General features: G+C 43.1%; 1 protein-coding gene across 1 annotated transcript in view; it reads left to right on the forward strand.

Annotated features, from left to right (window-relative positions):
• DDB1 (damage specific DNA binding protein 1) overlaps positions 1–13,586 on the forward strand; it is a 32,011-nt gene extending 18,425 nt beyond the window's left edge. The window contains exons 17-27 of the mRNA XM_083371625.1: positions 1,002–1,097; positions 1,460–1,571; positions 2,156–2,279; positions 6,040–6,204; positions 9,380–9,474; positions 9,618–9,788; positions 10,055–10,164; positions 10,265–10,434; positions 10,619–10,721; positions 12,571–12,694; positions 12,888–13,586. Coding sequence (XP_083227751.1) covers positions 1,002–1,097; positions 1,460–1,571; positions 2,156–2,279; positions 6,040–6,204; positions 9,380–9,474; positions 9,618–9,788; positions 10,055–10,164; positions 10,265–10,434; positions 10,619–10,721; positions 12,571–12,694; positions 12,888–12,971 — 1,354 coding nt within the window. The 3' untranslated portion in view covers positions 12,972–13,586. The remainder of the gene's footprint in view (positions 1–1,001; positions 1,098–1,459; positions 1,572–2,155; positions 2,280–6,039; positions 6,205–9,379; positions 9,475–9,617; positions 9,789–10,054; positions 10,165–10,264; positions 10,435–10,618; positions 10,722–12,570; positions 12,695–12,887) is intronic.
• Positions 13,587–14,236: the final 650 nt, after the last annotated feature.

Below are 14,236 nucleotides of genomic sequence, written 5' to 3' on the forward strand. Positions count from 1 at the left end.
GTATCATACAAAGAACGCGAAAATAAGCAAATTACTTTTGAAATGTTGGGATTAAGAGAATAGGGACAAAATAGTAGGCAGTTCCAAAGCAACAGAAGAATTCCTTACATTATATCCTTCCTGTTTTCCTCTGCTGGTGCACCCTGGCTAATGTGAGTTTTGGGAAAATGCAAGTCATAGACTCATTGTGTAATAAATATTCAGCCTGTCTCATATCTACATGTAAGAAAGGACTCTTTCTATTTCATCTATGTTTGATGTCATTTTTTTTTACTATGTGGTATTTAATTTAGTAATATCATAGGAAATCTTTTGAGGGGTCGTGAGTTTCATCCCCCGTTATGCTAGTTGCCAAGTGATGATTACTAGCCAAGAAAAATGGGATTTCCAGTAAATTATTTTTCAGTGTTTCAAGTCTCCTGTTCTAGAATAGGTTTGATTGGTCAAAAATAATACTCTCCAGGAATACGCTGGAGATTCCTGATAGAATTGGTGAAACAGTAACTTGTATTTAGGATTGTATGTGGAAACATAGTTGTGAAGATAAAGATTGGTTGTGATCAACGCTAGCAAAATTAGTCCATCTGTAAGAAAGAAGATTTGTTGAAGTTTAACAATTTGAAAGAAGGTAAAAAGGCTCCTTTTTTGTACTGCAGAAGGAAGCTGTTGGAAGCAAAATCAGAAATACACTGCACCATAAACATACAAACCTCAGCTCTTGTTTGTCTGCTCTACTAATACATGAGCTGTTTTCCATGTATATTTTCTCCCTTGTATCTCTTAATGGCCAGATGCTCCTATGTGTACTTGATAGGTCATGAAACTACTGATTTTCACATATATTTGCTGCAGTTGTTTTTTTTAACATTTTCACTTCTGCCAAGTCTTGTTAAGTACAAGTCCTAATATTGGATTATTTCTGAAATGTAGATAAATACTCTAGAATTGAGAGTATAGTGGAGTGATTTTTTTCTTGAAAATGAAATACTTTTATTTTGCAGCTTAGCTCTCGCCAACAACAGCACTTTGACAATCGGCACCATAGATGAAATTCAGAAGCTGCATATCCGCACTGTTCCCCTTTATGAATCACCCAGGTGAGCGGAGTTAAAGCTTGTTGCTGAGGATTCATCCGCTTTTAAATAATGTAACTTTTTAAACTATGTACATTTTTAGTATAATCTTTCTTTTTGCCTTCCTTCCTTCCTTCCTTCCTTCCTTCCTTCCTTCCTTCCTTCCTTCATTCCTTCATTCCATCCTTCCTTCTGAGGTTGATGGATTTTTTCAAGGAAGCATGCTTTTTGGAGCATTTTGAACTTCTTAATAGGGATGTTTATGAGTGAACTGTCACCTAAATTGAATAAATTAAATATTACTTCTATGAGCAATGTTTCTTAGAGCATATGGATCTTATACATATGAGTGTGTAGACACCATGTGTCCCTTTTGTGTCATGCAGAAAGATCTGTTATCAGGAAGTATCTCAATGTTTTGGCGTGCTCTCCAGCCGTATTGAAGTTCAGGATGCTAGTGGAGGCACCACTGCATTGAGGCCCAGTGCAAGTACCCAGGTAAGAACCATCCATAATATTTGCGTTTAGGGATGCCTTGAAAATGCACTGATTTCAACAAAAGGAGACATTATTGCTTAACATTCTGATTATGTCTATAAATCACTTGAGAAATCATCTCCATTTCTCATATGATAATCTAAACTTAAAGACAGCTAGGTGCTTGTTTTGTGATAAAAATATATTGTGACTCAGTTACATGTTGGGCTTTCTTTGGTGATTTAAATCCTGGCTAGCATAGCTTTCCACATTTATTTAGGTTTCTGCCTATCTTTTATGAGGAGGTCTTAGAATGCATTGGTATTTCTTCCACGTGAACTGATTTTCAATCCCTTCAGTTAGCAGGAAACTTGGTAGTTTCATACTGGTACTTTAACATAAATCATCTTCCATTACTTCTTTCTCTGTCCAAATATGGTTTTATTCTTCATAAATTAGGCACCTCCAAACCAACCATCCTCCAAACAATTTTTGCCACACATTTATTTTTTTTGGTTATTTTGTTCTAGTGAATGTTCTTTGGGCTATTTCTGTTATCTCTCTGTCTCTAGTTTAAAGTGCTTACTTTTCCCTCCATATTTTAGGCCCTTTCCAACAGTGTAAGCTCTAGCAAGTTGTTCTCCAGCAGCACAGCTCCACATGAAACATCATTTGGTGAGGAAGTAGAGGTACACAATCTGCTCATCATAGATCAGCATACATTTGAAGGTATCTACATGCTAGGCTATATTTCACTGTTTTATGAAAGAACTGTTTTGGGGAATCATGAGATTAGGAGAAGAGAGCCATCTAGTGTATTTGCTGGCTTGGATCCCTCTTGAAGTGTCCAAAAGTCCATGGAGCATCTTGAGGGTCATTTTATGTTTGTTTTATTTAATTTATATACCGCCCTTCTCCCTGGGGACTCAGGGCGGTTCACAGGGCATATAAATAAAAATACAATACTATACAAAAGTTAAAACAAAGATTAAATCAGTGCCCAATTAAAAAACAATAATGCAATCTAAAATGACAATTTAAAACCCAGCTCCCCCATCAGGCCAGACCGGCCAATTCAAACAAATGGGTCTTCAGACCACGACGGAAAGTTCGGAGGTCCGATGCCGTCCGGAGCTCCACCGGCAGTTGATTCCACAAAGCCGGGGCACCCACAGAGAAGGCTCTCCCCCTGGGGGCCGCCAGTCGGCATTCCCTGACCGGAGGCACCCTGAGGAGGCCCTCTCTGTGGGAACGCACAGGGCGGAGGGGAGTTGAAGCCGGCAGCAGGTGGTCCCCGAGGTACCCCGGACCCATGCCATGTAGGGACTTAAAGATCATAACTAAGACCTTGAACCTCACCCGGAAGACAACTGGTAACCAATGCAGCTCGCGGAGCAAAGGTGTAACATGGGAGTACCGGGAAACTCCCAAGACAACTCTCGCGGCCGCATTCTGTACCAGTTGGAGCCTCCGAGTGGTCTTCAAGGGAAGCCCCATGTAGAGAGCATTACAGTAGTCAAGGCGAGAGGTCACGAGCGCATGAGTGACCGTGCACAGGGCATCCCGGTCCAGATAGGGCCGCAACTGGCGCACCAGGCGAACCTGGGCAAAAGCCCCCCTAGTCACGGCCACTACATGATCTTCTAGGGTAAGCCGTGAATCTAGGAGGACTCCCAAGTTGCGAGCCCAATCCACGGGGGGTAAGAGCTCACCCCCCATAGAAAGAGATGGAACATTTTGAATGTCCCGGGATGCCGGAATGCACAGCCACTCAGTCTTGTCAGGGTTGAGCTGAAGTCTGTTCCTCCCCATCCAGACCCGAACCGCCTCCAGGCAACGGGACATCACAGCGAGGGCATCACTGGGGTGGTTTGGGGTCGAAAAGAAAAGTTGGGTATCATCGGCATATTGATGATACCCAACTCCAAAACCACGAATGATCTCACCCAGCGGTTTCATGTAGATGTTGAACAGGAGAGGCGAGAGAACCGACCCCTGAGGAACTCCACAAACGAGAGACCTAGGGGCCGATCTCTGCCCCCCTGCCAACACCGACTGCGAACGTCCCAGGAGATAGGAGGAGAACCACCGAAGAACCGTGCCTCCCACTCCCAATCCCCTGAGACGCCGCAGCAAGATACCATGGTCGATGGTATCGAAAGCCGCCGAGAGGTCTAATAGGACTAGGACAGAGGAATATCCCCTGTCCCGAGCCCTCCAGAGATCATTCACCAGAGCGACCAATGCCGTCTCCGTGCTGTACCCGGGCCTGAAACCCGATTGGTAGAGGTCCAGATAATCCGCTTCATCCAGGACCAGAGGGAGCTGATGCGCCACCACACTCTCAACAACCTTCGCAAGAAAGCGAAGGTTGGAGACTGGACGAAAGTTGTTCAATACAGCTGGGTCCAAGGCAGGCTTCTTGAGGAGAGGTCTCACCACCGCCTCCTTCAAGACGGTGGGGAAATAACCCTCACTCAAAGAAGCAGATATAACCGCCTGGAGCCAGCCTTGTGTCCTCTCCCTAGCTGCATAAACCAGCCAGGAAGGGCACGGATCCAACAAACATGTGGAGGAGCTCAGCCTCCCCATAATCCTGTCCACTTCATCAGGGGTCACAGAATCAAACTCTTCCCAGATAACATTGACAAGACCGTCCGTGTCCTGATCGCCTGACTCTGCCCAGCTGGAGTCCAAACCGGTCCGAATCCGAGCGATTTTATCCGACAGATGTTGACTAAATTCCTCGGCACGACCCTGCAAGGGATCCTCCCTCACCTCCTGATTAAGAAGTGAGCGAGTCACCCTAAACAGGGCGGCCGGGCGATTATCTGCGGACGCAATGAGGGTAGAGAAGTAATTACACCTCGCCACCCTCATCGCTGCGAGATAAGACCTAATATAGGTTCTTAACCGCAACCGGTCGGGTTCGGATCGGCTCGACCTCCAACAGCTCTCTAGGCCCCGTTTCCGACGCTTCATCTCCCGGAGCTCCGCGGAGAACCATGGAGCTCGCTGGGATCTGCGCCGGGTCAGGGGCCGCAAGGGTACAACCCGGTCAAGTGCCTCAGTGGCTGCCCTTTCCCAGGTTTCCACTAAGGCATCCGCCGAGCTGTGAGCAATGGAGGCAGGTGGGGACCCCAGCGCCACTTGGAATCTATCAGGGTCCATTAAGCGTCTGGGGCGGTACCATCTAATTGGTTCCGTATCCCCACGGCGGGGGGTGGCAAAACGGAAGACCATCCGCAGGAGATGATGATCGGTCCATGACAGGGGCATAATAAATGGAGAGCCCCCACCAAGATCATCCAACCACCGTCTAGATAAAAAAATCAGGTCAAGAGTGTGGCCTCCCTCATGAGTTGGTTCAGAAATTACTTGCGTCAGGTCCATGGCCGTCATGGAAGCCATGAACTCCCGAGCTAGCTCAGATGAGCCTCCCAGGGATGGTAGATTGAAGTCTCCCAAAACTATAAGTTTGGGAAACTCAACCACCAACCCTGAGGATATCAAGCAGCTCGGGCAGGGCTGCCGCTGTACGACTAGGCGAAATGTACGTCAGCAGCAAACCCAACTGCGCCCCAGAACCAAATCTCACAAAGAGAGACTCACACCCGACTATCTGAGAAACGGTGGTCTCCCGCGGACATAAGGTCTCCCTAATAATAACCGCCACTCCCCCACCCCTACCTTGAGCTCTTGGCCGGTGCAGCACCCGGAAGCCTGGTGGGCAGAGGTCAACCAAAGGGACCCCACCCTCTGGGCCCAACCAGGTCTCCGTGATGAAGGCCAGGTCCGCATGCTCACCCTCAACTAAATCCCTAATGAGGGGAGCTTTGTTAACCACGGACCTGGCATTCAGATACACCAGCCGGAGCTCAGGAGGCTGCACATCCTCGCTCCCGGAACCTCGGGGAAGAAGCAGAGGGTCGGAGCGCCTCACCGCTTGCAAGTAGCGGAGATGGCCCTCCCGGTAGCGATACGGCCCCCTGTCTATCCGCCTGCTGCCATTCCCCGTCGTGGGAATTGGTAATCCCACGACCCGCTCGTGAGCTCCGGAGACAGCGACACCCTGTTCTCCCGCCGCGCGGTCAGACCCAAGTCCGGCCTGAACCATGGTTGATTGCCCCCCCCCAAGGCCAGACAACCCTTATCACCCACCCCCCTCCCTAACCCTATAAAAAATCTAGATAAAAAAATAATCAGAGCCCTTCTGTTAACTTTATATTGACGGCCCCTGCCCCTGCCCGGCCATCTCTCAGGGTCCCAAAACTCGGGCCCGTCATCGAGGTTGAAAGTGTTTAAAGAGGCGGGTCGCACCCAGGAGAGGGGGGCTCCCCTGAGGGCATACAAATCCGTGCTAGTATATTTTATTGAGCTTCTGTAGGTTTTTGTGGTTGCATGTTGCAGGATGTTCCAAAAAGTATAATGAAGTCTACATTTTGTTGAGCTCTTTAAACTCTTTTTTTTCTTCACTGCTTGTCTTCAGTACTCCACGCTCACCAGTTCCTGCAGAATGAGTATGCACTAAGTCTGGTCTCCTGCAAATTGGGCAAAGATCCCAACACTTATTTTATTGTGGGAACAGCCATGGTGTATCCTGATGAAGCCGAACCCAAGCAAGGCCGTATTGTGGTGTTCCATTACTCTGATGGTAAGGACTAATGTTTTGGATCTCTCTTTTTCCTAGTGCATGGACTTTTATTATTATTTTGTCATGGAAAAAGTGGCTTATTTCCTAGTTTCTTTACTCTAGAAGTTTAGAATATTCTTTTCAGCTCTTGAAGAGCCATCTTGTCTGTTTCATATGGAAAAAAAGTAACCAGAATATCTGGTTTTTTAGACTTTGGGTATTTAAATTATTTATAATATGCTGAAGTTACCTGGATGGCTTACAGTAATAATAGTAATATTATTATGTGTTATAAAAGAGACCTTGCAGGAGATCAAATTAAATCACTGTAACAACACCACATATCAGGGTCTGCAAAACAAAATAAATGGATTTTTAAAATAAAAGTCTTAAAGCCTTGGAAAATAGGGGGAAAGTGTTCACTTGGCATTAACAAACCCACAGTCATCGTCGTCAACCATCCAGTTATGCCCAGCCCTCGGCTACTCTAGGAATTGGCACCCTCCCTGCTCCTCTGTCAGGGAGGGTCATCCTGGTGTGATCCTTTAGAGCAGGGCTTTTCAACCTTTCCACCCATTGTACCATTTTTAGGATATGGCAACATACGAGTACCACCAGTTGCAAGGTGTCAAAAACTTGATGACCAAAAAAGGAAAAAAGTAATAAAGTACAGGTAGTCCTCGACTTACCACAGTTCAATTAGTGACTGTTCAAAGTTACAATGGCACTGAAAAAAGTGCCCCCCAAGCCACAGCCGAGCAAGACACCTGCCTGCCCAGCGGTGCTCTTCCTCCTGTCCGAGGTTTTCATTGTTGTGAGCTTTTCTGTTGAGGATTGGCAGCGGGGGTGGGGGGGTGTTTGGTTTTTTATTCCCCCCGTCTGCTAGGTGGTTGCAGCAGGTTTTGGTCACTTCACATGACCCTGGGACACTGTGACCATCATAAATATGAATCAGTTGCCAAGCATCTGAATGTAAATCACAAGACCTTGGGGATGCTGCAATATCCCAGCTGATCGGCACTTCTTCTGGGCTCAGCAGAAGCACCGGGATCAGCGCTGAGCTCCAGCTGGAGCCTGGTGCTGATCCTAGCGCTTCCTGAGCCCTGACAGCCCTGCAGCTCCAGCCATCTCTCGCTCAGGCTTGTGCGGTGCTGCCACCAGTTCAGCTCATTCCCCTCCCCCGCTACCACTTTTCTAGGATGGTCGTGTACCACCTGCCAGGTGCCATTGTACCACAGGTGGTACCCGTACCACTGGTTGAAAAGCCCTGCTTTAGAGTGACCAGCCAATAGGTATTACTCCTTTTTCTGCTGATCACTCCCAGCATGTTTGACTTCAGCTTGCATGACATAACCCAGGGCTTTTCAACCAATGGTACGGGTACCACCTGTGGTACATTGGCACCTGACAGGTGGTACGCGGCCATCCTAGAAAAATGGTAGTGGGAGAGGGGAATGAGCTGAACCAGTGGCAGCACCGCACAAGCCTGAGCGAGAGATGGCTGGAACTGCAGGGCTGTCAGGGTTCAGTGGAAACGCCAGGATCATTGCCCAGCGTATAAGACGACCCCTGGCTTTTGAGAAGATTTTCATGGGTTAAAAGGTAGTCTTATACGCCGGAAAATACGGTACTCACAACAATGAAAACCTCAGACAGGAGGTAGAGCACCGCCGGGCGGGCAGGCAGGTGTCTTGCTCGGCTGTGGCTTGGGGGGCACTTTTTTCAGTGCCATTCTAACTTCGAACAGTCACTAAGCAAACTGTTGTAAGTTGAGGACTACCTATACTTCATCACTGTTTCCCTTTTTTTTTGGTCAAGTTTTTGATACCTTGCTAGGCGACTGGTGGTACTCGGATGTTGCCATATCCTAAAAGTGGTACAATGGGTGAAAAGGTTGAAAAGCCCTGACATAACCATAGAATAATAGCCTTTGCTTGGCAATCTTGGCTTCAAGTGATATTTTTGGTGAGATTCAGTCTAGGACTTTGTGATTTTTGCAGTCCATAGGATAGTTGTAGTAGTTTTCTTCAGCACCATAATTAAAAGGTGTCCACCCTTGTCCTATTTGTCTTCTTCACAGTCCATGTTTCGCAGCCATAAGTAGCAATTGGGAAAATTATTGCAGTGGCTGCAAAACTTGGAAAACCACAGAATATTCACCAAAATAGCACTTTTAATAGTAGCTACCTATGTTGCTGTTGCTAAAAAGAAGCATAAGAAGAAAGATCTCAAATGATAATCTCAGTATGGTTAGATGGTCAAATAAGGAGATATAAATTCATTCTGATTCCTATTCTCACCAGCAGTCTAAGCTTTTTGAGCACTTCCATTGATTCTTTCACAGTGATTAGTTGCATGCTAGTTGAGCGAAGAAGTGTTTATTTTCACCTCACCAAGAAAATGGATAGTCCAGGTGGAATTATCTAGATAGTTTTATGACTGTTGAAGATGATGAATAAAATTTTTAGTTAACAGTTGACAAGTATTTGGGGTAATACTGTAGAATGAGGAAAGAGCCTTCAGAAAGGTAGGTAGGAGTTAAAACTATGTATTGTTACAGAGTAAATGCATCCTAGGCTTTATGTTGTGTTATTGTCACAGAAGATTTTCACATAGCACCACATATTTGCACATAGATTTTGTTAATTTACCCTGATTTTGAGGGGTAGAATTAACTCATTGTAGTCATTGTGCCTATGTGGCTGCTACGAGTTGATACCAGCTTGATGGCACATGATCAGAAAGAGGGCCAAAGGGTTTTTTGTCCACTTCAACATTGGAAATTTCCTGAATGCTTACAGCTCTCTAGGTGAGGCACCATCTTTATGAAGAACTCCTGGCTGAGGCGACCATAAAGAGATTGTAACTGTTAAAAAAAGATAATTAAAGACCTCCCTGACATCTTGTACACTAATCTTGCTGTATCTTGCTCACACTTAAGGTTAGGTTTTGGAATAATTCAGAAGATAATTGGAGTTCATTTTTAATATATTTTGTAATATCTTATATTTTATAAAATAATTAATTTTATGCTGCAGAAAGCAAGGAGGGCTTCATATAATACAAGGAGGAAGCTACATTTCATGGCCTAAGATCACCAAGCTGTTTTTGAGGATGTTAAATCTTTTTTGTTGCTATTTGTAGCTACAACAGGAACCGGTGTATTTTTCAAGTATTGTATTAATATGTATCCCAGGTAAATTGCAGAGTCTGGCTGAGAAAGAAGTAAAAGGGGCCGTCTATTCCATGGTGGAATTCAATGGAAAGCTCTTAGCCAGCATAAACAGCACGGTAAGGCTTCCAAAGCTCCCACATCAATATTTCCTAAAACTGGGTTTGCTTAGCAAACTGTGTAAGTGAAATGTTTCGGACTCTGCGGTATTGTTCCAGATCTGTTTTAGCCTTACCCTTACAAATCAATCTTGTCCTAACAGGTACGACTGTATGAATGGACAGCAGAGAAGGAGCTTCGCACAGAATGCAACCATTACAACAACATCATGGCACTCTATGTGAAAACAAAGGGTGACTTCATTTTGGTTGGAGATCTAATGCGCTCCGTACTTCTACTTGCCTATAAGCCCATGGAAGGAAATTTTGAAGAGGTATTAATTCAGTTTTTAACCTCAGTGTACATAATGGAAGTCCTTAAGAGAATAGAAGAACATTTGGTGGCAGAAGAAACTAGTTTGTTTTTGTTTTTGTTTTTTGATTTTAATTTGCGGTACCTAGGTTATCTTAGGTTGGCTGGCCCTCTCCATTTCACTCTGCATTTAAAACTGGTAGAATTCTACTTCAGGCCAGAAAAGCCTTAGCTTAGTGGAGAGTAGATTGAATTGCTAGGTAAATTAACTTGTATATCTTTACACAGATTGCTCGTGATTTTAATCCAAACTGGATGAGTGCTGTGGAGATCCTGGATGATGACAATTTCTTAGGGGCAGAGAATGCGTTTAACTTGTTCGTGTGCCAGAAGGACAGGTGAGATGACCTTCTAAAAAGGTAGGCCAAAGTGAGCAAATAGTAGGTTGGGACAAAGGGTTCGCCCTATCCTTTTCCTAGTAAACGTTTTGTATTGCAGTGCTGCGACAACCGATGAGGAGCGCCAGCATTTACAGGAGTTTGGGCTCTTCCATCTGGGTGAATTTGTCAATGTCTTCTGTCATGGGTCCCTAGTCATGCAAAATCTGGGTGAAACATCTACACCAACACAGGGCTCAGTGTTGTTTGGCACAGTCAATGGAATGATTGGTAAGGTTAGATATTAAGTCAGAAAATTTTGCCATCTCCCCATACAGTCTTAACAAAATAGCTGGTCCTCGGGGAGGGCTTATCTAGCACTAAAATAATATTTATCCTTTGTTTCCAGAGTGATCCTATAAATAGATACCTATTCATTTCTTTTTAAAAAATAATGCTCTGTCTTTATTCACAGGACTAGTGACTTCTCTGTCAGAAAGCTGGTATAATCTCCTGTTAGATGTGCAAAACAGACTCAACAAAGTCATTAAGAGTGTTGGGAAGATAGAACACTCTTTATATCCTTTCTTTCTTGTGCTTCTCTTTAACATACATAAGACTTGGTAGCATTAGCCATTATACAAGAATCAGGAATGGTGCCTGCCTACCAGTTTACAGTTTACAGCACAGAACCAAATGGGTAAAGATCAGCAATATGAGTGTATTCATTCCTCTTATATATTTAGGAAAAACTAGGGATAGGATATTGTGTTTCTAGTTACAGTTATAGCTTATGTCCCTCTTGCCCCTCTGATGTCCTGAAACTGCTTTTTCAAGATGAGAACTCTCTTGACTGGAATATTTATAGGAATTGGTGAAGCTGTAATATGATACCAGATTAAAGTGAGGAGCATTTTGGTGGTTCGCTGCCAGTCAAAATATTTCAGCTTTTTTTAGGAATTTATGTAACAGGTGGAGATCACATATTTTGCTAGTACTTAGTTTATTTAATTATGGTTTATTAGATATAATTGGGTTGACATAATAAAATTATAAACCATTGTGTGCAAACTACAGTAGCTGGGTAAAACAGCTAGTCTAAGTTAAGACCAAATAGATTACATTATGGCTTAATATGTTGTATGAACCAGATCAATAGCTACTTGCCAGACACTATAGTAGAATCTTTCACAGGATGAAAAGAGCACTAAGCTAGTCTTCTATGAATTGTGAGTAATTTGAGATACAATGCAAAGGTGAATTATAAACAACATAAATGAGTGATTACCATGATACTGAATAATTAACTAGGAAATCTGCAGTCATTTGCATCTGCAATCAGTCGACATCAGAAATGCAGGAGTGAAACAGATGTCAAGGAAAACTAAAACAGCATGAAGGGAGAAAGGAAGATATTCATGGCATGATTAAAAATATTCAAGGGTTACCAGAATTGAAGAACTATTCTTTGCCACATTTAATATTCTATATTTGAGTATATGTTTATTAGATTAATTACAAGCATGTAGGCTTTCAGGCTTACAGAATCAAAATTTGGGACTTAGAATGAAAAATATATTTTTCATTGAAGCTCCATACAGTTTACATGTTACATAGAGACTGGGCCAAATTCTGTTGATAACTATCCATAATACTGCAGGTATATACTTCATAATTTCATTTTTCTCCCCTATGAAGATTTTAAAAAATGTAATACTGAAGAAAGTTTGTGATTCAAGAGAATGTATTTTCAGTTTTTGAAGTGTTTGTCAGGAAAGTACCTTTTATTTTTTGTTGATGGCCACCAAGGTTATTATATGGGTAATAGTTTCAGAATTTATTTTTAATTTAAGGTGCGCATTTTATGCATGCCATACCATGTACCTGTAAGCATTATATTCAGTGTAACATTCTGTACACTGTAATACGTCAAATATAATAAAACAGTTTTTTAAAAAATAAACCAGTAACTAAGTATGAGTTTTGGAATAGTACCATCATTAAATAGCAAATACTAAGAATTACTAAAATGTTTTCAATGTTTGTCTAAATTATATGGTTAATATTGCAATTATTTTATTCCCCTGAAAAACAACCTGACCTTTTGAAAGAGTCCTCTTCTGTCACATGAGAATGCAATCTGTCAACTCTAGATGAGGATTGCTATTATATTGGGCTATGCAGCACACATATGAATAGGTTGCTGTAATATTTGATTTTGACCTTGGAGGCTGAGAATTCTCAAGACTGTAGTTTGAACTGGTCTGATTTTATAGGATGACTGAGAGAGATTAATGACTATATATTACACTTCTGGTTCTGGGTGATAAAAGCTTGGGGACAGTTCTTGCAACATACTTTTGTTTTTATGGGAAAGTTGAAGGCATATTTTACTGAGAGTCTTATTTCCTTGATTCTTGATTTTACCTGGAGATCATTTCATACAGAACGCAAGACAGAACCAGCCACTGGATTTATTGATGGAGATTTAATTGAAAGCTTTTTGGATATCAGTCGACCCAAGATGCAGGAGGTGGTGGCTAACTTACAAGTAAGTTGAGAAAATTACCCATGTTGAGACAATCCTTGTTGTTGGGCATGACTCTCATTCTGTGTTTGCTCATTTGAAGTAAAGATACGAACTTGGGGATTGCAGTATCAGGATTAAGAAGAGGCATATGCTCTTCGTCTTCTGTCTGCCAAACGACTGTGCTTCACCTCTGCCTCTTGCCTCCTTGTTTCAGATTGACGATGGCAGTGGAATGAAGAGGGAGGCTACGGTAGATGACTTGATCAAGATTGTGGAGGAGCTCACCCGTATCCATTAGCTGAATGAGAAGATACTTCCTGCACGTTCCTTCAAGGATAGCATATGGAGTCTTTCCCGACTGGTTCCCTCGCCAGTTTCACTGTAATGCTAGAGCAGTAGCAATGTGCCTGGATGAAAGTGGGGAATCTCTGAACTGAAGCCATCTTGCTAAGGACTTGCAAATGCAGTGTCGGCTGTTGACGACATTGTATTCTGCTTGGATTCACCATTCATCTGCCACCTAATCGTGGCCCCAGCAGATTTTTCCCTCTTGAGTAACAGCAGCTGGCAAAGATGTCCCTCTGCCTAGACTCTTTCCACACTTCATTTGCTGTTGTCTCTGAATTTATTTTGTTCCCAGTGTTTTGAAGTGGAGGTCTTTCCCCATAGCCCTCCCTGTGTGGATGAGAAGGTGGCTAGATGGCTGCAGTGGCTGTTGGAGAGAGGGATGTGACATTTAGCTCTTACAAGGTGCTTTCAGAATTAGGGCTGCTTAATCTCGAGGAACCCAACTGTGGGTAGCAGCCTCTCTATTCCAACAGCTTTGCTGCTTATTCAGGGAGAAGAGACTAGATTGCAATTTTTCTGTTATTGGTTTTGGAATTTTATCAAATAAAAGTAGTCCAAGAGGAAAGGTTTGGCTGTTGTCAAAATCTTTTCAAGCTTTTCTGAACTCCTTTACCGAGGAGGAAAGAAACCTTGTTCTCTTATGCTTTATATTTCAACACTCCAATTATTCTGTCTATAGGGAACTGACTAATTTCATTTTGCTTTCGTGTTTCCCCCCCAAAAAAAGTCTACTCAATAAGCTTGTAGAATTTTTTTAAGGGCATGACAATTTTACAACAAGGTAGACCTCATTACTTTTTCCCCCTCATTCTTGCCACTAAGAGGCAGACTTTAAAGAAGAGGGTAGAGGGATTTTGTTGTTACAGTATTTTTGGACAGATAAGCACAAGGGCCTCACTTCCCATTTTCTGCTGTCACGTATTAAGAATTTTTATTCCCTTCTAGCATGTTAAGAGTTAGAAAAGACTTTTTGCATTGGACATCTTACTCAATTTTTCTCTCCCCCCCCCCCCCCCCCGCTTTTTTGTTTGTTTGTAAAAACCTGTCCTGACTATTCTGTGATAGAATTTATGGGCTGGGGAAAAGGTTCTTCTTCAAATTCACTCCACAAGTTCACATCATTTAATCACTAAATGCCAAAATTAGAGTGAAAGTACTTAACAATTCTTCCTTGATAAAAAGTTAAATGTATAGTGCAGTATGTCTCTACTGGAT

Source organism: Vipera ursinii, assembly GCF_947247035.1.
Source record: "Vipera ursinii genome assembly, chromosome: 1".
Classification (NCBI taxonomy): Eukaryota; Metazoa; Chordata; class Lepidosauria; order Squamata; family Viperidae; genus Vipera; species Vipera ursinii.